Raw genomic sequence first — 23627 nt, 5'->3', positions numbered from 1 at the left:
ATTCTGCGCATGGAAATGGATTCTCCGCCCCAGCGCCAGTCACGATTTCCGCGTCGGGGTGTGGAGAATCCAGCTCATGATTTTCACTTCTCGGAAACTTCAACAGAAATGCCAGGAGTAACATCAACCATTCTACATGGCCTTCATCAATCTGACCAAGGCTTTTGATTCAGTCAATCTGGAAGTGCTGTGGAAGACCTTGTCAAAAGCCGGCTGTCCAGAGAAATTAATCAATATCGCACGACTCCTCCACAACAAGATGTTGGTGACAGTCCTCACAGACGGAAATATGACAGAAAACCATTGAGGTCAAGATAGCAGTCAAACAGGGATGTGCCATCGCCCCTTTTCTCCACCTTCACCTCGTCAAGAACAAGCTTCTCAGTGGTGTGGACATCATCTACAGGATGGACGGAAAACATTTCAACCTCAACTGGTTGAAATCCAAAAAATAAAACCAACACTGACATTGCTCGTGGAACTTCAGTATGGGGATGACATTGCCATCGCCACTCTCTCAGAAGTGAATCTCCAAGCCATATCTTCACAGAAGCATATCAAAGAATCATTCTCTACCTCAGGATGACTTAAGTCCTTTACCAACCCAGCTCAGGACAAAATCCGGTCTCTCCCTCCATCAAGATCGATGAAGAAACCCTCCCAAATGTGGAACATTTCCAATATCTGGGGAGCCAGCTCTCCTCTAAGGCTGACATCAATGTGGAGATCCAACATCGTATCCTATCAGCGAGCACTTCCTTCGGATGCCTAAGGGCGAGAGTTTTTGGCGACCGCTACATCTGTGTTGACACCAAGATCCTAGTGTATAAGGCGGTTGTTCTCCAAACTCTTCTATACGGCTCAGAAACCTGGGCCACGTACAGAAGCCACCTCAAGACCCAGGATAGGTACAATCAATGCTGTTTGGGATGGCTTCTCTGCATCAGCTGGGGGGGGGGGGGGGGGGGGGGGCGGGTCAAACATACTAACATCAGTATCCTTGAAAGAGTACCAGCATCGAGGTCATGATCATCTGAAACCAACTCCGCTGGGCCAGTCATGTGCTTAGGATGTTTTAGTCCCGACTGACAAAGCAAATCTTCTTTGCCAAGCTCAAGGAAGGCTTCTTCTGAAGGAGGGAATGACAAAGGAAGCACTTCAAAGACACCCTGAAGGCTTATGCCAAAAAATATAACATTGATGTCAACACCTGGGAGACCCTTGCTCAGAAGATACCTACTTAGAGTAAGCTCCTGGTGTATAAGGAGTATAGTAGTGGGCTGAGGACACAGCCTTGTGGGGCACCAGTGTTGAGGATGATCGTGGAGGAGGTGTTGTTGCCTATCCTTACTGATTGTGGTCTGTGGGTTCGGAAGTTCAGGATCCAGTCGCAGAGGGAGGAGCTAAGGCCCAGGCCACGGAGCTTGGAGATGAGTTTTGTAGGAATAATAGTGTTGAAGGTTGAGCAGTAGTCAATAAATAGGAGTCTGACATAGGTGTCTTTGTTATCTAGGTGTTCCAGTGTTGAGTGAAGGGCCAGGGAGATGGCGTCTGCTGTGGACCTGTTGCTGCGGTAGACGTACTGCAGTGGATCAAGACAATCAGGGAGGCTGGAGTTGATTCGTGCCATGACTAACCTTTCGAGACACTGGACAATAATCATTAAGGCACGCTGCTTGGCGTATCTTTGGTACAGTGATGATGGTCGTCTTCTTGAAGCAGATAGGGACCTCAGATTGTTGTAAAGAGAGATTGAAAATGTCTTCGAATACCCCCACCAGCTGATCCGCACAAGACTCGAGTGCTTGTCCAGGTACCCAATCCAGGGCCAGTGGCTTTCCGTGGGTTGACTTTCGAGAAGGCTGCTCTGACATCTGTGTTGGTGCTTATGTAGTTACATGTACCTTATGTTGCCCTATTATGTATTTTCATTTTCTTTTTTCTTTTCATGTACTTAATGATCTGTTGAGCTGCTGGCAGAAAATTACTTTTCGCTGTACCTCGGTACACATGGCAAAAAACCAATCCAATTTGAGTACCTACCCATTATCCCTACTTTATTGCCTGCCACTCAACCAATTTCCCAGCTATGTCAGTAAACTGCCCTCAGTCTATTATGTGGAATGTTATCAAATGCCTTCTGGAAGCCCATAATAACAACTCCATACACAATCCCCTTTCCAATACCTTAGTCACCTCTTCAAAAATTCAATGAGGCTTGTCAGATATGACCTACCTGGCATGAATCCATGCTGACTCTCCCTAATTAACTGAAAATTTTCAAGGTGTTCCACTTACCATATCCCCGATTATAGACTTCCAACAATTTCCTCATCACAGATGTTAGGCTTAACTGTCTGTAATTCCCAGGTTTTCCTCTTTCGCCCTTCTTAAAAAGCGGAGTGACAGAAGCTATTTTCCAATCCAGAGGGACGACTCCTGAATCTGTGGAATATTATACTTAGGGCATCTACATGGTGCCCTCCCACCACTTCCTTTAGCACTTCCAGATGGAAATCGTCAGGTTCTATGGATTTGTCACTTTTTAGTCCCATCAATTTTCTCAGTATCAATGTTTTGCTTGCGTAAATTTTATTTATACTTGTCCCCGGTCCACTATCAATTTCCCTGGGACTTGCTGCAAATTATCCTCCTATTCTCCTGTAAATACTGACGCAAAGTAATTATTCAACATGTCATCCATTTCCCCATAGTAACTGACAATATCCTCGCTTTCAGCCTTGAGTGGACCAATATTGCTCTTGACCACCCGCTTTCCCTTTAATATTACAAAACTTGTTGATTTGGATGTTCCTTGTAAGTTTCCTTTCATAATCCCTTTTAGTAGCTCTTATATCCTTGCATATTGTAAACACATGAATAAAACAAATTATATCCTTCACTTATGTTGCTGAGTGGACTGAAGTTTTAAGTCTAAATTTTAAATGTGGCAGGAAAATATATTTTCAAGCCAAATCTACTGGAACCAAGTGGAGGTTTCAGATCATTTTGTTCATGTAAGTGATGGCAACATTTATTCAGTACTGCAAATTTGACTTCCAGAAGCACCAGTTTTACAATTAATCTTCCAGTTCGCCCACCTAGGTTCTCTATTTTCCCAAACAACACTAATGCAAATGTTCAAAGTTTTCCTGCTCAAACCCCCACAGCTGCAACATACAGGCCCCACGAAGTCCAGCTGTTAAAAACATAGCACATTTGTGAAACCTCCAGGAACATTCCCCAGAGCCAAACAACAAAATTCACCACGACAAACTGTCGAAGGTACAGCCACTCAATCATACGTAGCTAAATTCAATGAACCAACAGTCTGCTGGTATTATACCCTGCTCTCTCTCATTTAGGCAAATAGGAAGCAGACTATTTATGTACTGAAATGGAGCTGGCATAATTCCAAGACTCAATTAGCTTCACTGCTGTGGAGAGGTGTAAAGCACCGACAGGAAAATCCAAGTGTTTTTTAAAAAAGTTGCTCCTCAAATGATTTACAATAGAATACCAACGTGTTTGCAATTTGATCAATATTCCAATGAGATTAACAGTCACAAACTATTTTATATCAAAATTAAGTACCACTTTAGCAGAAATTTCAGCAATATATACAGCAAAGATAATACACAAACTCTGCAGAGTCCTGCAGAAGATTACAAGCATGACTTGACAGCAACAGTAACTATTCGACTTCAAAAAGAAAGTGAACTCCTCATTAGCCAAATGAAGCAAGCGACCCAAATAATTGTACCCAAGGTGCAACACGTAGCCATTAATTTCAAACTATTCCACTTGGCTTAGCAAGTTGTTGAGACATTCTTTTTGCTCGGCTATTTCAAAATCAGCTTTAAGTATACGAGTCTCCACAGGGTAAAAAGGTCTGGCAAAGATATCTAGGATAAGTGGGGACACGAATGACAAATGAACGACGCGCAACATTTTCTCTTAGGACACCAAGGCTTCGAGTCATTTGAAGAAAATATTACATTCCAAGAGACTAACAAAAAATTCCTTGAGGATATATTAAACCCCCCGTCAACTATTTCTAAATCCATTCCAATTCCTGTTTGCTGTCCCCCGTGGTCCATTTTGCTTCATTTGTTTTAAACCTAGAAATTAATCTGACCGAGACCTTTAGCCAGCGGGCAACAACAGGCAGGAGTTAGGGGAGGGAGGCGAGGCAATCAAGGTGTGAAAAGCCTTTCAAAAGACAGAAAGGGATGTAGCAACACAGAGCAAGAGAACGTCAGATGGTGGCCCTCTGATGGGCAGTTCCTAGGGTGTGGGAGGGACATAAGTTCAAAGTCAGAGCAGCAATGGATACTGGCTGGGCTTGAGGGCTCAGAGGCAACAAGGCAAATTTGGACATGGCCATTCAGGACATTGCAAAATACTACAAGCCACAATGGATAGCATATCTCCTCGCTCAAGGACGAGCTATGAATGCTATATATTAATGCTTATTTGTTCAAAACTTTACATGGGGGGGGGGGGGGGGGGGGGGGGGGGGGGGGGGGGGGAGGGGGGGGAGAGAGGAGGAGAATCAACACTGGTAACACCAACAGTTAGTAGGGAAGCTGACTTTGCTTGGAAATAATACAAAAATAATGGATACCAGGCTGCAGACGGTTACTATATTATTTGTTTGGTGGTTTGAAGGAGTTTTGATCTGGATGTGGCATTGGGGGAGGGGTGGTATGAATGAGAGATTTGATGCTTTTGATATAAAATCTTAATACTGAATCCTTGAGCATCAACGAAGGGAACAAAATTCAAAATCTACCAACAATAGAGGAAAGAGCGCGAAAAGATCAAAACTGACATTGAGACAAAGGAGATCTGGGGCGAAATTCTCCGACCCCACGCAGGGTCCGAGAATCGGCCGGCGGCGGCGGCGTTATTCCCGCTCCCGCCATGTAAGGAATTATCCGACCCGCCATAAAACGGCGTTGTTCAAATCCCGCCGGCCGCCAAGGAGAACAGCTGGCGACGGCGGGATGTCATGTTATTTTTAGGGTGAATAATTCTCCGGCCCGGATGGGCCGAAGTCCCGCCGACGTGGCCACGGGTCACGTCGGCGAAAATCAAAGTAGGTTTATAACGGTGTCAACCATTGATGATGGTTGACACCGTTCAGTAACCTACATCGAGTGCGCGGGGGGGTGGGTAGCGGCGTTGGAGAGGGGTGGAGAGCGGTGGGGAGGGGGGGGTAGCGGCGTTGGAGGGGGGTGGGGAGGGGGGGTCGCGGTGCTAGAGAGGGGTGGGGAGGGGGGGTTGCGGCGTTGGAGAGGGGTGGGGAGGGGGTAGTGGCGTTGGAGGGGGGGAAAGGGGGAGGAAGGGGGGTAGCGGCGTTGGTGGGGGGTAGGTTGCGGAGTTGGGTGGGGGGGTTGCGGCGTGGGGGGGGGGGGGTGGGTTGCGGTGTGGTATGCAGTGTGACAGAGCCGGAAAGGTTGGCTCCACAGGGTGCCACCTTTAATGGGCACAGCGATCTGAACTAGAAGTAACTGCCCACCCTCACCCTCCAATGGATACAGAGGACAAGCATCAGGGTCTCTGCCCCCCCCCCCTCCACTCCCACCGCACAAGCATCAGAGGGACTTAATTCCCTCTCTTCACACCCCCCCCCCCCCCCCCCCCCTCACAATCATCAGGGGCTCCCCGCCACCAGAAAACATAATGGGAACCCACCACCAGAAAACATAATGGGAACCCCCCCCCCCCCCCCCCCCAACCCTAAACGGGGCTCCCCAGATGATCCGCACCTGCACTTCCCCCGGCACAGGTTGATACTGCCAGTTTGGCATGGCCGGGGCAAGCCAACCCATGGCACAGTGGGTAGTCCATGGCACAGCCCGGTCATGTTGCCCCCCCCCGCCCCACTCCCGGGCTGGGTTCTCATATTTACCATTGCTCCCCTGGGGGGATCCCCTCGACTGATTCATGCATGTCACGTCAGTGAGGTAAGAATATTAAGTGAGGGGTTTAATGCCATGGGGAGCTCAAGGGCGTGAATCTGATAACCATATTGACTAAATTTAAATAGTTTAACGCTGTTGTTTCTGGGGTCAAAGGAAGTTTCACCTGCCAGCGTCAGGGACTCGGAGGTGAGGGTAACATCCGAGCTTTGAGGGACATGGCCCGGCAATGCCCTGGCACAGCCCCATGGCACCCCTGGCAGTGCCAATCAAAGGGTAGTGCTGGAGCAGTATCAGGTTTGATGTGCAAGAGGTGGGGTCAGGTTGGTGGTGCAAGGGAGGCTCATGGGCAGGGCCTCTCGGGAACCCTGCTGTGGGTGCGGCGATGATGGGGGGAAAGGATGATGCTCTCCCCCCCCCCCCCCCCAACGCCGCAACTCCCCCCCCCACCCCCAACGCCGCTACCCACACCCCCAACGCCGCTACCCCCCCTCCAATGCCGCTACCCCCCTTCCCCCCCCTCCAACGCCGCTACCCCCCTTCCAGCGCCGCTACCCCCTTCCCCCGCTGCTACTCCCCCTTCCCCCCCTCCAGCGCCGCTACCCCCCCCCCCCCTCCAGCGCCGCTACCCCCCCTTCCCTTCCCCCCTCCAACACGCCACTTCCTGACGCGTACAGCGTTACTCCGCTGCTGGCCCTTTCGGGACGGCAGATGTAGGCCTTAAAAGCAGGCCCCGACGCTGGAGTCACCAGCGCCGCTTTTGCCCGCCGGTAATGGGCGTCACCTAAGTCTTCGGTGAATTTTGCCCCAGATTACTGTGGCTTTTATTTCAGCCTTGACTTCAATTTTGGAATAAATAGTCAGACTCCCATATTAAAGGCATAGTTATCTATGAATATCTGATATTAGCATCCCTCTGTTGCGTCCAATTCCATAATTTGCAGCTTCCAATTCTGAGGTTCAAAAGGAGGAAGTGTTAGCAATTTTAGAAAATGTCAAAATAGATAAGTCCCCTGGGCCAGATGGGATTTATCCTAGGATTCTCTGGGAAGCCAGGGAGGAGATTGCAGAGCCTTTGTCCTTGATATTTATGTCGTCTTTGTCGACAGGAATAGTGCCGGAAGACTGGAGGATAGCAAATGTTGTCCCCTTGTTCAAGAAGGGGAGTAGAGACAACCCTGGTAATTATAGACCTGTGAGCCTTACTTCGGTTGTGGGTAAAATGTTGGAAAAGGTTATAAGAGATAGGGTTTATAATCATCTTGAAAAGAACAAGTTGATTAGCGATACTCAACACGGTTTTGTGAAGGGTAGGTCATGTCTCACAAACCTTATTGAGTTTTTTGAGAAGGTGACCAAACAGGTGGATCAGGGTAAAGCTGTTGATGTGGTGTATATGGATTTCAGTAAGGCGTTTGATAAGGTTCCCCACGGTAGGCTATTGCAGAAAATAAGGAAGTATGGAATTGAAGGTGATTTAGCGGTTTGGATCAGTAATTGGCTAGCTGAAAGAAGACAGAGGGTGGTGGTTGATGGCAAATGTTCATCCTGGAGTTCAGTTACTAGTGGTGTACCGCAAGGATCTGTTTTGGGGCCACTGCTGTTTGTCATTTTTATAAATGACCTGGAAGAGGGTGTAGGAGGATGGGTTAGTAAATTTGCAGATGACACGAAGGTCGGTGGAGTTGTGGATAGTGCTGAAGGATGTTATAGGATACAGAGGGACATAGATAAGCTGCAGAGCTGGGCTGAGAGGTGGCAGATGGAGTTTAATGCGGAAAAGTGTGAGGTGGTTCACTTTGGAAGGAGTAACAGGAATGCAGAGTACTGGGCTAATGGCAAGATTCTTGGTAGTGTAGATGAACAGAGAGATCTCGGCATCCAGGTACATAAATCCTTGAAAGTTGCCACCCAGGTTAATAGGGCTGTTAAGAAGGCATATGGTGTGCTAGCCTTTATAAGCAGGGGGATTGAGTTTCGGAACCACAGGGTCATGCTGCAGCTGTACATAACTCTGGTGCGGCCACACCTGGAGTACTGCGTGCAGTTCTGGTCACCACATTATAGGAAGGATGTGGAAGCTTTGGAAAGGGTTCAGAGGAGATTTACTAGGATGTTGCCTGGTATGGAGGGAAGGTCTTACGAGGAAAGGCTCAGGGAATTGAGGTTGTTTTCGTTAGAGAGGAGAAGGCTGAGAGGTGACTTAATAGAGACATATAAGATAGTCAGAGGGTTAGATAGGGTGGACAGTGAGAGTCTCTTTCCTCGGATGGTGATGACCAACACGAGGGGACATAGCTTTAAATTGAGGGGTGAGAGATATAGGACAGATGTCAGAGGCAGTTTCTTTACTCAGAGAGTAGTAGGGGTGTGGAACGCCCTGCCTGCAACTGTAGTAGACTCGCCAACTTTAAGGGCATTTAAGTGGTCACTGGATAGACATATGGATGAAAATGGAATAGTGTAGGTCAGATAGGCTTCAGATGGTTTCACCGGTCGGCGCAACATCGAGGGCCGAAGGGCCCGTACTGCGCTGTAGTGTTCTATGTTCTATAATCCTCTTCCATTTGCTTATCTGCTTCAATTTTCTTAAGTTCACAGACATACACTTCTAGAATGATGGTCTAAATTCAACCACATATGTATTTTGTTTTTAAAATTCCACTACCAATTTCTCCATTTAATGACAAATTAGCAACATAAAAATAACTCTCTCAAAACATTTTTTTGAGGAAAACCTAAGCTTCAGTACACTTAGTATGAGGAAAATAGGCTTTGCAAGGGTTAGTGAGCATAGCGAGACAAGAGGTTGGAAATGGAGTAGTTTTTAAAAAATCTTGTGATTGATTAGTTTTCAGACACCAAGGCTGGGTTGTGAACATGTTCCTATGAGATCTACTTGGACAAAGTCAGAGCGCACCTAATTGAGTTTACACACAAAACATCTGTATGAAGCAGCTTTCTGAACCCGATTAAAAACTCACATTTACAACAATTGCAGGCTGAATTTAACATCTGAAAAATGTTAAGTGCTGAAACGTTATACAACCCAAAGGAGAAAGGAAACATACAGCACCACTTACCACATCTACTTGTAATGTGCATTAAAGAGAGAGAAAGACAAAGAGGAGAGACTACAGCATGGGCAGAAAAGTGGCAGATGGGATTTAACAGAAAAGTGTGAGGTGATGTATTTTCACGCAAGGGATAGAGGAGAAGCAATATATACTTAATAACACAGTGTTCAGGGAGAGAGGGGCCTCTGCATTCATGTACATAGACCTTTGCAGGCACCAGGACATAATCAGAGAGTAATTAGCAATGCATATGGAACCTTGGGCTTGATAAATAGACGCATTGAGTAAAAATGCAGGGAACGTTTACGGAAAGTTTAAAAAGCTTTGGTTAGGCTATAATTAGAATAGGCTGGAGCGGCACGGTGGTGCAGTGGTTAGCACTGCTGCTTCACGGCGTTGAAGTCCCAGGTTCGATCCTGGCCCCGTGTCACCGTCCATGCCGAGTTTGCACATTCTCTCAGTGTCTCTCCCTGTGTCTGTGTGGGTCTCACCCCCACAACCTAAACATGTGCAGGCTAGGCAGATTTGGCCATATCTTTTTATGGCCACGCTAAATTGTCCCTTAATTGGAAAAAAAAAAGAATTGGTACTCGAAATATATTTTTAAAAAATAACTAGAGGAGGCTAATCCAATGTAAAATAAGGCCAGCCATTCCTCTCTACACTCTGGGGAGGCTATGAAGAACAGCAGCAACAATGCTTGTCCATCTTTCCACCTGGGGCAGCTGGTGTCTCCAACAGGGTGAGTAAGCACATTGCGGCATGTTCACAGTCTCCTTGCAAATTCCTACTCGGCAGTAAAAAGTTCAAACCTCCCAGGTAGGGATTCAGTGAGTCTGAGAGAGCACAAGAACCCTGAGACTGCACCTTCCCACCTCCTCCCTCCCAAAAAACCCTTCCACAATGCAGACTGGGAGGAGGAGGAAAGCCTTGGGTATGAAAGGCAGCCTGCTTCCAAACCTCCACTTTCATTTGACTTCCGTGAAGGCAAGCTCAGTGTGTTTCATCCAGAGATTAATGGAAGGGTCATGGAGACATAGCATTTACACCAGAGACAGGGGGCCTTCGACCCATCGTGTCTGTCCCAGCCATCAAGTACCAATCTATTCTATTCCCATTTTTCAGTGCCGAGTCTTTTTTTCCCCGATTAAGGGGCAATTTAGCATGGCCAATCCAACTACTCTGCACATGAAAAATGAAAATGAAAATCGCTTGTCACGAGTAGGCTTCAATGAAGTTACTGTGAAAAGCCCCTAGTCGCCACATTCCGGCGCCTGTCCGGGGAGGCTTTGGGTTGTGGGGTAAGACCCAAACAGACACGGGGAGATTGTGCAAACTCCACATGGATAGTGACCTGGGTCCGGGATAGAAGCCGGTCCTCCGTGCCACCATGCAGCCCTTTCAGTACTTAGTCCATAGCCTTCTATGCTATGACGTTTCATATGTAAATGCTTCTTAAATATTGAGGGTCTCTGCCTCCTATCACCTTTTTCAGACAGTGAGATCCAGATTCCCGCCACTCTTTGGGTGAAAAAGGTTTTTCCTCAAATCCCCTTTCTATCTCCTGCCCTTTACCTTAAATCTATACTCTCATTTTATTAACCTCTCTACTATGGGGATATGTGCCTTCCTATCTACCCCATGTTCCTCATAATGTTATACACCTCGGTCATGGTCTAAGGAAAGCAACCACAGCCTATTTCAGCCTTTCTTCATAGTTGAAATGCTCCAGCCCAGGAAACATCCTGGTGAATCGCCTCTGCACCCTCTTGAGTGTAATCACATCCTATGTATCAAGTGGCGACCAATGTACACACATGTACATTACAAACAACAAGGGACTCATTCACCGATTTCTGTAGTACATCACTGGACGCAGGCCTCCAGTCACAAAAGTCACCTCTGCCTACTGCCACTAAACCAATTTGGGATCCAATTTGCCCTGGATCCCCTGGGCTCTTACCTCCTTATCAGTCTCTCATGTGAGACCTTGTCAAAAGTCTTACTGAAGTCCATTTAGACTACATCAACTAAACTGCCCTCAACTATACACCGAGTCACCTCCTCGATAAGTTCAATTGAATTTGATGGACACAATCTCCCCCTGACAAAGCTATCCTTGATTAAATCCTTGCCTCTGCAAGTGGAGATTAAGTCTGTCCCTTTTTTTCTCCAATAATTTCCCTACCACTGATGTTAGTGCCAATGTTAGTTAAACCTGACTCTATAGCTCTTCCCCGGTCCTTAGTCATTCCCTGCAGACCAGGATTTCGAGCCTTGCCTGTCTCTCTAACCTGTTTCTAAAGCAAAAAGACAAAAGATTTTATTGGTTAGCTCTGATGCTTGGCACTTTTTAAATGGTCTCTTATTACTTACTCCTTTTTTTAAATTGTCAACTTATTGCTGTGTCATCGATTCAAAAAAAATATTTTTGAAAAATATGTTAATGTTATGTCAAATCTAATCTTTCTGAAATTTGCTCATTGGCCCCTTGAGTGAGAAAAGAATTCTAATGCGGCCTCTCACGTGAAAAGGTTGGACAACCCAGAACGAGGAGTATTGCATCCAGATGTAGTTTCCACACTTTAGGAAGGCTCCTTGAGTAGATGCAGAAGTGATCTACTAGAGTGGTCCCAGAGACGAGGATTTTAGCGACAAGGTTGGACAAGCTGGAACCGTTCTCCTTGGAGTAATGGAAATTGAGGGATTTGACAGTGATGTGCAAGGTTGTGAGAGGTTTAGATTTGATAAACAAAACATACAGGAGGGGTTGTGAGGAGGAACTTTTTAACCCAGCGAATGGCATTATTTTGGAATTCACAAATCAATGATTTTGAAAGGAAATTGAATGAGCATTTGAGAGAAATAAAATTGCAGGGCTACAAACATTGAATGGGGCTGACTCTTTGCTCAACAGGGAACAGCGTGGACTCCTGCGCTCAGTGATCCCTTTGTAGCAGGTTCGATTCCAGCTTGGATCACTGACTGTGCAGAGTCTGCACGCTCTCCCCGTGTCTGCGTGGATTTCTTCCAGGTTTCCTCCGACAAGTCCCAAAAGAAGTGCTTGTTAGGTGAATTGGACATTCTGAATTCAACCTCAGTGTATCCGAACATGCGCTGGAGTGTGGTGACGAGCAGCTTTTCACAGTAACTTCATTGCAGTGTTAATATAAGCCTACTTGTGACAATAATAAAAAGATTATTGTAACTCAATGATTATGATAAGAGGTTGAGAAAAAACAGAGAAAAACAAATATTTTAAAGACTACAATTTTGAGTTTCATCCTCAGCTTCCATTTGTTGGGAAAAGCTGACTGGATATAATGCCAATGAGTACTGGTTCTACAAGGTAAAAAATGTTGTTGTTTAACTTTTCTGTGAAGTGCCTTGCGATGTTTTAGTATGTTAAAGGCACTACATAGTAAAAGTTGCTGTCGATGCTTTAATCTCCATTCCAATGGGCTCCTCAAGTCAGCTACAAGGTGTCAATTGAGGAGCAAACTGAACAGAGGCCAGACAGCCCTGCACACGGATCAAAAAAACTATATCCTCAGAGAATATCTGTTCATCAGTCTGCTTCCTTGCATCTCCTGAGAGCAAGTGCATAGTGTCGGTGAAGGCAAATGAAATAAGACAGCTGTGACAAGTGTGAAACTTGGGGAAACCAAAAGGAGGATAAATATGGAAAGAATTTGGGGAGAACGTGGGAAGAAAATGAGAGAAGTACATATTTTCCAACCTGAAGTCATACAACGAGCCAAGACACTTAAAGCTGCAGCGTATGATTTACTGAAAATAATTATTCGCAGCCTACAAGATCAAGGTTGATTTTGAAAAAATACTGCCCATCTCCCAATTGTTTGTTTTGCTGTTGCGGGAACTTCTCCTTGACCAGTGTAGTCATACTCCAGAGACGTGAAAGCACAATCTAGATTAATAGTCCAATACAATGCTGATGGGAGTTTTGTATGGTCTATCCGATGAAAGGTTAAACTGAGGTAACGTTTGCCCTTTCAGATAGACTTGCAGCCAAGGCATCTTTTTATTTTAAAGAGCAAGTGAAGTTCTTTCTTGTGGCCTGACTAATAACTATCCCTTAACTAACATCAGTTAATCTGGATCATAACCACATTGCTACCATGGTGAAAAATGATTGCTGCATTGCAATAGTGACAAACAATGCACAATTACTTTACTGGTTGTAAAGTGCTTTGCGACATCCTGAAATCATGAAAGACATTATATAAATGCAAGTTTGGTATCCTGCGGTGCTGATCTGCCTGTGATCAAAAGAAGGAGAAAATTCTATTTATACAAAGCGGAGTTTGGTGACACACATCACTTTGTATGTCATGTCTCACCAGCAGGACAGACCCAGCAGAGATGGCAGTACAGTGGTATACAGTTAGGAGGGAGTCCTCAACACCGACTCCGGATGGCAGCAGATCAAACATGGGCAAGGAAACCTCCTGCTGATTATCCTTCCATGTTGAACACTATTTGGAGGAAGCATTGAGGGTGGCAAGGCACAGAATGTACTCTGGCTTGGGGACTTAACTGTCCATCACCAAGTGCCTGAGTAGTTCCATTACAGACCAAGCCCAAAAGGACATAGTTGCTCGACTGAATCTGCGGCAGGCGGTGAGGGAATCAACAAGAGGGAAAAACATACTTGACCTTATCCTCAACAACCTGCCTTTCTCTTCAGTAACTCATGAAAACACAAGCACCATAATACTATCATCACTCTTCAGCATTAAATATTTATGCACAAGTGATAAAAGTTCCTCCATTTTCTCCATGCATTTCTTGTTTCCGAAAATTCTTATATAAAATGGTCACGATACAGGTCTCAAACAGCAGCATTGCTAACTTGTGGCTTTCACTTCAAATGACTTGAGAAATTGGAAGGTGAAAATTCAGAACAAAGCGCGAAATAAATTATTTTGTAGACAGCCTTATAGCTTCTCACCAGTGTTCCTCTCGTGTAACTTTGCATTATGTAATACCACCGAGTTTTAGTAATCCACACTGAACAGATACAGACAAGAAAAACACCTAAACTGTTATATTCATACAGCAAAGCAAAGCACATAAAGATCAAATCCACATCTAACCTTGCAGTGCTCAGTAAGCTGAACGTGCAAGAATGTGAAGTGTTGTCTGTACTTCAGTTTCCCATAACAAGACCAAAGGCATGCAAGAAATCCAAACTACCTGCAATATTTCATTTGTGCTGCCATGTCTGGTTTGAAAACCACTGCTGAGTTTTTGAGGCCATGCTCAGATAATGTATTATTGCAATATTAAATAGCAGTTTAGTCCTGGGAAGGAACTCCTAGCATGTAAAGTACAGCAATGAGACGTATAGCAATGTGGTCAATCCAGATTTTGCACTGTTGGCCAATCTTTTGCAATGCAATTTGTTTTGGCATTCCTGGGATAAAGGGAAAAACACAGCAACACAAGACTTAAGAAACTGTAGAGGACAACAAGAAAGGACCAATGGGCTGCTATGTCATGGTGTCTATGGTCAAATATGCCAATACTCACCATTCTGACTCACGTGAAGATACAGCACTTGGGCAAAGACATGAAGTTTGCAGTGTCACATGAAGCCACACTCAACTGTAAGCTGTTGTCTTTAGAAAAGCAGCAGTAAGGAAATTACCTCAATAAACCTTAAATAAAATCCACTTGCTGCAATGGGGGCACCATTTATCATAATTCATCAATGAATTATCCAAATATTGCAGCTCATGTCACACTTGAGCATCTTTGTTTCAAGTTAAAGGCTCTACTTGAATATTTGTTCATGGGCTTCATAGTTTTAATCACATCATTATCCACTCACAAAACCACACAAATCCATATATTTTATTCTACTGGTTCAGCAGTAATAAGACATTACCACAGAAAACTTGTTATTTCTTTATTATAGTGGCCAGATTAAGTAATTTAACACAAATGTTTCAGCATGAAGAAAGACTCATCAACGAAATGCGTTATTTACACACATTAAAACCAGAGATTGAGACAATAAAAACCTCCCAAAGCATTACTGCGACAATTTTGATGGTCACTATTATCTATCAAATCTGATTATTTTTGCATCTGTTACACTGACTGATTAACCTAGCACCTAATGGAACAAAGATCTATTTCAGCATGAACTGTTGAAACCTGCCCAAAAAATAGATGTTGATATCTGTCCAAAATATAGACACATCGCATTTAAATGCCACAATTACTCTTGGAGATAAGATAGTTCAATGCTTAATATCGTATTGAATAGGAGTAAGCCTCAACTTAAGATAATTTAAGGACAAATATACAGGTGTAAGCCTCAACTTCGGATAGTTTAAGGAGAAATATACAGGTGTAGATTAGTGGTGGAGGAGTGAGGGATAGTCAGTTGGTATCTCTGTGAATACAAGCTTACCTCTCTCCGCCTCGATGCCCAGCAGCTTTGTTTAATCTTCCACACTACAGCAGCCACCAACAGTAACGACAGAAAACAACTGGAAAATATGTTTTTGCAAAACAAACAGTCAACTTTGAGAAATATGTTCATACATATACAATGTACTGAATTAGATATAGTCAGGAAAAAAAAAGAAATATCAGCTTAATTGAGCTACATAGGAACTTGCAGAATTAGAACACGAGTCAGCCACTCAGCCCCTTGAGCTTGCTCTGCCACCCTTCCACGGTCTGGCCTAGATGACACTCCGTCTACTTGCAGGGATGGGAATTAAATGTTGGCCCAGCCAGCAACACCCACATTCCATGAATATATAAGCTCATCATTACTAAATTCTAGCAGTAGCTGGTTGTCCCAAATGACTCATGTAGTCCTTTAGTGATTTGGTGACTGTGATAAAATGTGATATCTGAACTCCTTGTTATTACAAGCTTGCAATTAGTTTACGAAAAATGCGCATTAATTGCTTTATTCTACGTTCATACTTTTATTGCTTCACTTCATGTCTTATTTTTGGTACTCAATAAGCTTTTCAACCTGAGTGGTACTCTGTAAATTAAGTGTACATCCAACAAGTGCCATTTGGAGCAGGCAGGTGAGTTGCTCAAACCTCCTCGTTCGCAGTCACCAAATACTATGCGGTTCGTGACATTTTTGAACATGAAAGTTAAACCTTCCCTTGCTTCTTTGAAAATACAATTGTCAAAGTTCTATTAATGGAGTGCAACCAAAGCACAGAATAAAAATGGAATGTTTGTATGATTACGTGAAATTTCAATATGGTTCAGCAAACGTGGGAACTAAGGCACATAAGCTAACTAAAACAGAACCATGGGACTTTTTCAAAGCAGAGAATAGATAGACAAATCACAAGTGTTGAGCCGATTGTCCATCTTACAGGTTGCTGCAGCGTTACAATGCAAAAGTAGGCTGTTCGGCCCATCATGTCTGCACCTGTTCTCTGAATGAGCAATTTACTCCAAGCGTCATTCCCCATAACACTGCATTTTGTTCCTTTCTAATCCCCTTTTGAATGCATCTCCATCATATCATCAGGCAGTGCATTCCAGGCCTTAACCACTCACTCCTTAAAGAATAATACTAATCTTTATTGTCACAAGTAGGCTTACAATACACCGCAATAGAGTTTGTCCTCATGTTGCTTTTTTAAAAAAAAAATCAATTGCTTTAAATCTGCAACATCTCGTTCTCAATCTAGCCACTGCTGGGAACGGTTTCTCCCCATCTACTTTATTAAGCCCCATCATGAGTTTGAATACCTCTATGAAATTTCCACTCAGCCTTCTCTTTGTCAAGAAAAACACAGTCCCACTCTCTCCCATCTACCTCCATAATTGAAGTTCCTCAGCCCCAGAACCATTCTTGTGAATCTTTTCTGCATTCTCTCCAATACCGTCATGTCTTTCCTGAAGCACAGTGCCCAGAACAGGACGCAAAACTCCAGCTGAGGTTGAATTAGCATCTTGCACAAGATCAGCATAATCTCCTTGCTATTACACTTTATGCCCCGATTAATAAATCCTAGGACACTGTATGCTTTATTAACTGCTCTCTCAACCTGCCCTGCCCCTTTCAATGACTTTTGCACATCTCCACCCAGGTTCTCAGCTGTTGCACTCCTTTAGGGTTTTCCTTTTATTTTATATCAACTCTCCACGTTCTTCCTATCAAAATGAATCTCTTCATATTTATATGTTCTTTGGAAGTTCAATGCTATCCTCCTCAGTTCACAACACTTCAAAGTTTATCAATTGCAAATGTTGAAGCTGTGCCTTGTACATGTATGTCAATAATATATTTCAGGAAGAGCAAAGGTCCCAACAGTAGCCCGAGGAATTCCAATACAAACCTTTCCTCCAGCCCGAAAAATTCCATTCATCACTGCTCTGTTTCCTCTCACTCATCCAATTTCACATCCATTTTGCTACTGTCCCTTTTATTCCATTAGCTGTAACTTTGATCACAAGTCTGTTGTGAAGACATGCATCAAATGTCTTTCAAAGTCCTGGTACACCATATCAACAGCATTGCCCTCACCAAGCCCGTTACCTCTTCAAAAACTCCAAGTTAGGTAAACATGATTTTCCTTCAATAAATCCGTGCAGGCTTTCCTTACTTAAACTGCATTTGTCACTGTGACTATTAATTTTGCCCTCAATTATTTCCAGATGATTCTCCATCACCGAAGTTAAACTGGCTAGCCGCCTGTAGTTGCTCGGCATATCCTAGCAACCATTTTTGAACAGGGGTGCAACATTCATACAAGGATATCCTCTGGCATCGCAAACCCCCCCCCCCCCCAACCCCCCCCCCCCCCCCCCCCCCCCCGCCTTTGCAATGTCCACTCTCACTTCCCTCAGTAGAGGAACACAAGAGGTGTTGCCCATTCAGTCCATCAAGCCTGCTCCACCATTCAATACGATCATGGCTGATCATCCACTTCAATGTATTTTTCCCTACACTATCCACTTATATAATTGGTATTGAGAAATCTGTTAATCTCTTCTTTAATCATACACAATGACTGAGCTTCCAAAGCCATCTGGGGTAGAGAATTCCAAAGACTCACAACCCTCATGAGTAAAAATATTTCTCCTCACCTTGGCCTTAAACGGCTTCTTCATTATTCTGAAATTGTGTCTCCTGGTTCAAGACTCCCTAACCAATCTGACCTGCTTTGACCCTGTCTATTCCTTTAAGTATTCTGTAGTTTTCAATGAGATCACCTCTCATTCTTCAACACGCGAGAGAATATAGACCCAGTTTCTCAAATCTCTCCTCATAGGTTGCCATCAGGGGAACAAGTCTGGGGTATCTTTGCAAATGGCAATAATATCCTCCCTGAGATAAGGGGACCATGACTGCACACATTACTCCAGGTACAGTCTAAACAAGGTTCTGTACAAATGAAGCAAACTACACTGCTCCTGTAATCAAATCCTCTTGCCATGCAGGGTAATATATTATCAGCCTTCTTAATTGCTTGCTGCATCTGCATTCATCTCATCCGCTCCTTGTGCCTTACCAACTATAGCCATCCTTTCTAATGCCTCCCATCAATTTTAAATCCATCCAGTGTATTATTTATCTCCTCTTTCACCATGGCCTGGATTTATACCTCAGCTTATTCCCCTGTCTTCAGACAAATTCCCTCTCTGGGGAGTCCCAACTCTTTTTTACCATCCTTTTAAGACCATAAGACATAGGAGCAGAATTAGGCTACTCGGCCCATCGAGTCTGCTCCGCCATTCAATCATGGCTGATATGTCTTACGATCCCTTTTCCCCAGAATCCCTGATCCCCTTATTAATCAAGACCCTATCTATCTCTGTCTTAAAGACACTCAGTAATTTGGCCTCTACAGCCTTCTGCGGCAAAGAGTTCCACAGATTCACCACCCTCTGGCTGATGAAATTCCTCCTCATCTCTGTTTTAAAGGATCGTCCCGTCAGTCTGAGATGGTGTCCTCTGCTTCTAGTTTTTCCTACAAGTGGAAACACCCTCCCACGTCCACTCTATCCAGGCCTCACAGTATCCTGTAAGTTTCAATATTTTATTTATTTATATAGAAGGCTTTGGCATTCCTTATTACATTAATAGGGGCTGGTTTAGCACACTGGGCTAAATCGCTGGCTTTGAAAGCAGACCAAGGCAGGCCAGCAGCACGGTTCAATTCCCGTACCAGCCTCCCCAAACAGGCACCGGAATGTGGCGACTAGGGGCTTTTCACAGTAACTTCATTGAAGCCTACTCGTGACAATAAGCGGTTTTCATTTTTAATTTTCATTAGCTGGTAGTCCTATTTCACACTCTCATGGTCTTCTCTTATTAGCTTTCTTGCTAGCTATGTATTTTCTATATTCAGCCTCGTTCTCCACTGTATTATCTATCTGTCAGAAGCATATTTTGTTCCTCTTCATCTCAAATCTCAATATCTTTAGTCATCCAGGCAGCTCTGGATTTGTTTGTCCTATCTTTCCTTTTTGAGGAAATATACCTTGACTGTGCCCCCCACTATCTAGCCTTTGAAGGCGGCCCATTGTTTAGCTGCCATTTTTTGAAGAGACACCCAATCACCTCAAGTTTCCTTTCATGTCACACACCATTCTCGCTTAAACATTTGTCACACTTGGGCGGCACGGTGGCTCAGTGGTTAGCACTGCTGCTTCATGGCACCAAGGATCTGGGTTCGATCGTCACTGTCTATGCAGAGTTTGCACATTCTCCCCACGCCTTCATGGTTCTCACCCCCACAACCCAAAAAGTTGTGCAGGCTAGGTCAATTGGCCACACTAAATTGACCACACTAAATTGACCCTTAATTGGAAAAAAAAGATCTGGGTACTTTGAATTAAAAAAAAACATCTGTCACATTTCTTCCATCTTGCAATCCTCACCCCATCATTATGAGAAGCCCATCACTAGGAATGGGCAATACAGTTATTAAAAATTTGTTCTTGGGATGTGAGCGTCACTGGCTGGGCCAGTATTTGTTGCCCATCTCTATTTGCCCTTCAACTGGACGGCTTGCTTGGCCATTTCAATGGGATTTGGGGGGGGGGGGCGAAATTAAGAGTCAACCACATCGCCATGTGGGTCAGGAGTCATATGTAGGCCAAACGATAGGGATTAGGATGGTAGACTTCCTTCCTGGAGGACATTAGTGAACCAGATGGGTTTTACAACAATCGGCAATGGTTGCTTGCCCATCATTCAACTTTTAATTCCAGATTTTTACTGAATTCAAATTTCACAATTTGCCATGGTGGGATTCAAATCCAGGACGCCAGAGTATTCCCCCCGGGTCTCTGGATTATTAGCCAAGTGATAATATATGCCACTGCCTTCTGCTTCATCGCCATAATCTGCTTCCATGGCAAAAAACAATAGTGGGTTACTCCTGATCCAGAGATCTCAGGTATTTTTATAAGACAAAGGAGCAGGATTAGGTCAGTTAGCCCTTCAAGTCTGGTCTGCCATTCAATCATGGCTGATCTCATTATGGCCTTAAATCCACCATCCTGCTATTCTTCATTACCTTTCAACCCATTACCAATTAAAAATCTGTCCAACTCCTCCTCAGATTTGCTCACTGTCCCAACATGCGCAGCACTCTGCAGTAGGGAATTCCATAGATCCACAACCCTTTGCGAGAAGTAGTTTCTCCTCAACTCAGTTTTAAATTTGCTACCTCTTATCCTAAGATTATGACCTCTTGTTCTAGAATGCCCCACAAGAGGAAGCATCTACTCCACGCCTACGTATCATCTTGTGTACATCAATTTGATCTCCCCTCATTTATCTAAACTCAAGGGTATAGGTCTGAACTATTCAATTTCTCTTCACAAGACCCCATATCTTGGAATCAATCTAGTGAACCGCCTCCAATGCCAGCACATCTTTCCTCAAATAATGCGACCAAAACTGTGCACAATATTCAATATGAGGTCTCAATAACACCTTGTAGGCGCAACAACATCTTAAGGCTGTGTATGTGTGTGGTATCCCCAGGGACGGGGTCTGCATACGCTGCTTCCCACCCATCCCCCCCCCCCCCCCCCCCGAACCCCGGACCTGTGGTTAATGTCCGGCTTCCTGAACAACTTTTGGAACAACTGTTGAATTTGGTCACCGCTGTTTGGTTAAAATGTCGCTGGTAGTGCAGAGGTCATCACGTTCGCCTCACACACTACAGGTCCCCGGATTGAAACCGGCTGGAGCATTATTACGCATCGAAATTTGCAGACGAGTTATAGTCTATGAGCGGCAAGGTAGCACAGTGGTTAGCACTGTTGCTTCACAGCACCAGGGTCCCAAGTTTGATTCCCGGCTTGTGTCACTGTCTGTGAGGAGTCTGCATGTTCTCCCCATGTCTGCATGGGTTTCCTCCGGGTGCTCCGGTTCCCTCCCACAGGTCCCAAAAGATGTGCTGTACTGTAAATTGGACATTCTTAGTTCTTCCTCAGTGTGCCCGAGCAGGCGTCGGACTGTTGTGACTCGGGGCTTTTCACAGTGACTTCGTTACAGTTTCAATGTAAGCCTACTTGCGACAATAATAAAGATAACGATAACATAATTATTCCTTATTCTTCCAGCTATAAATGCCAACATTCCATTCTCTTTCTTTATTCTCTGCTGTACCTGCATGCTCGATTTCTGTGACTCATGAACGAGTACCCCCAGATCCCCTTGCAATGGAGCATCCAGAAGTCTCTCCCCATTTAGATAATAAGTTGCCTTCCCATTTTTCCCACCAAAGTGCATGACCTCACACTTATCCACGATGAACTCCATCTGCCACATTTTGGCCCACACTCCTAACCTTTCTATAACTATTCATAAGGTTTATTCCTCATTGCAGCTTACTATAACACCTGTTTTTGTGTCGTCTGCAAATTTGGCTATAGAATGGGGCCCAAGGGCCGAACCCTGTGGTACCCCGCTAGTAACATCTCACCATCCTGAAAAGGACCCATTTATCCCGACTCTGTCTTCTGTCCATCAGCCAGTCTTCTATCTAAGCTAATAAATGACCCCTAATGCCATGCGATCTCACCTTGTGAACCTACTGTGCGACATCTTATCAAACGCAGGGCACGTCCATAAAAATACTCCCAAGGCTTTCTGCAATGCAACCCATAAGCTAATGCATTCTAACCAATAATGTTTACATTATATTATGATTAATGTACCTGAATGCCTCTAAAGTTGTCATCATTGTGATGACTGTCAAAATTGATATACATTATATTTTATATTTGTTGCAGTAATGTTTTTAGAAGTCTGGGTTAAAGTATATAATTGCTGCTGTAATACTATTAAAGAACCTAGGTTAAGATACCCAGACTGTGCGTCTGCTAAAGTTGGAATTAAGGAGTAGTAAAAGAGTGAGGTAATTATGGATTTTAACCACTTACTTGGGTGCAGATAAAGAGCTAATGGAATTGTGCTGTGTTTGCTGGTGATTCCCTGATGATGCAATTAATGGGAGAAGCCAGTTCTGTCTGTAGTTTTACAGTCTGTTTTAGGATTTTAAGGTGACCAACAGTTTTATCATATGCTGTTAGGCTGAGTGCATTGGATCTGCTGAACACTCTCCAAATGTCTCTGCACAGCTAAGCAAGTAAACCCGTTTTATTAACTTTATTTATAAGTGGCATTTGAACTACACTGGATTGCTTAATTGGAGTTAGTAGCAGGTATAGATGATGAGTTAAGTTTTTTCTAGTATTTAAGAACTGTTTAACCGATAATTGCAAAGCTATTCTACTTTGATCTTAAGGTGATTAATTCTGTATTTAAATTAAAGTTTGTTTTAAAATAAAAGATACCAATTGGTCAGAGTCATCACCACCAGGGTGAAGTATCCTTTCCTCATTTTTAAAAAATGTTAAAAATGTTTGGAGTTCTCATCCGGAATCCTAACAAATATTGGGGTCTGGTCTGCTATCCTAACATCTTATACTGATGAGTTGCAACAAGGCAGTAGCCTGCCTCCCAATGCTCATCTGAGAAAAAATAAATTAGTTATTTCCCTTTGTCTCTTTGAAAACTGTGCGTCTCCAAGGACCAAGAGGTTAATATGTCTTCCGACAGGAAAGTCAGACAGACGTGAAGATAGACGTGAGCTTATTTTGCATCTACTATTTAGTTTTTGCTAGAGCATCTATGCTTGATCAAAAGCAGAACACCCAGACATGGAGCAACGAGAAGCAGAAGGGATTTGCAAGAATAATGTACCATTGGAATGGCAATAGAATCCTCAAACCTGATCAAACGAGCCAAGAGAGTTCCAGGTCTACATCAGTAAAGACAATCTGAGCATTGAGCCATTGGAGTGTGCTGACAGGCACAAGACAACCTTTGCTCAAGACTGCTTTGATCATCTTAGATGTCCAATAACATTCAATCACAAGATATTGCGGGGGACGTTTCTCTCCTTACTTTGCGCTTTCACTCTCGAGGGGAAGAAAATCTGTAACTGTCACCTGACAAACTACAGACTGAAGTGGGTATGGACAGTTTTAAATGAAAACACTATTCTTTTAAAAGCCACACAGACTCAAAAGTAAATGAAAGCTGTTTGTCACAGCTGATGCCAAGCCAGTTCACTAAGTC

General features: G+C 44.1%; 1 protein-coding gene across 1 annotated transcript in view; it reads right to left on the bottom strand.

Moving 5' to 3' along the window:
* Positions 1–23627, bottom strand: part of atrn (attractin) — a 382044-nt gene that overhangs the window by 111650 nt on the left and 246767 nt on the right. Inside the window, exon 27 of the mRNA XM_038792945.1 lies at positions 15447–15525. Coding sequence (XP_038648873.1) covers positions 15447–15525 — 79 coding nt within the window. The remainder of the gene's footprint in view (positions 1–15446; positions 15526–23627) is intronic.

Source organism: Scyliorhinus canicula, chromosome 3 (genome assembly GCF_902713615.1).
Source record: "Scyliorhinus canicula chromosome 3, sScyCan1.1, whole genome shotgun sequence".
Classification (NCBI taxonomy): Eukaryota; Metazoa; Chordata; class Chondrichthyes; order Carcharhiniformes; family Scyliorhinidae; genus Scyliorhinus; species Scyliorhinus canicula.
This window is presented reverse-complemented; position numbering and strand designations above follow the sequence as displayed.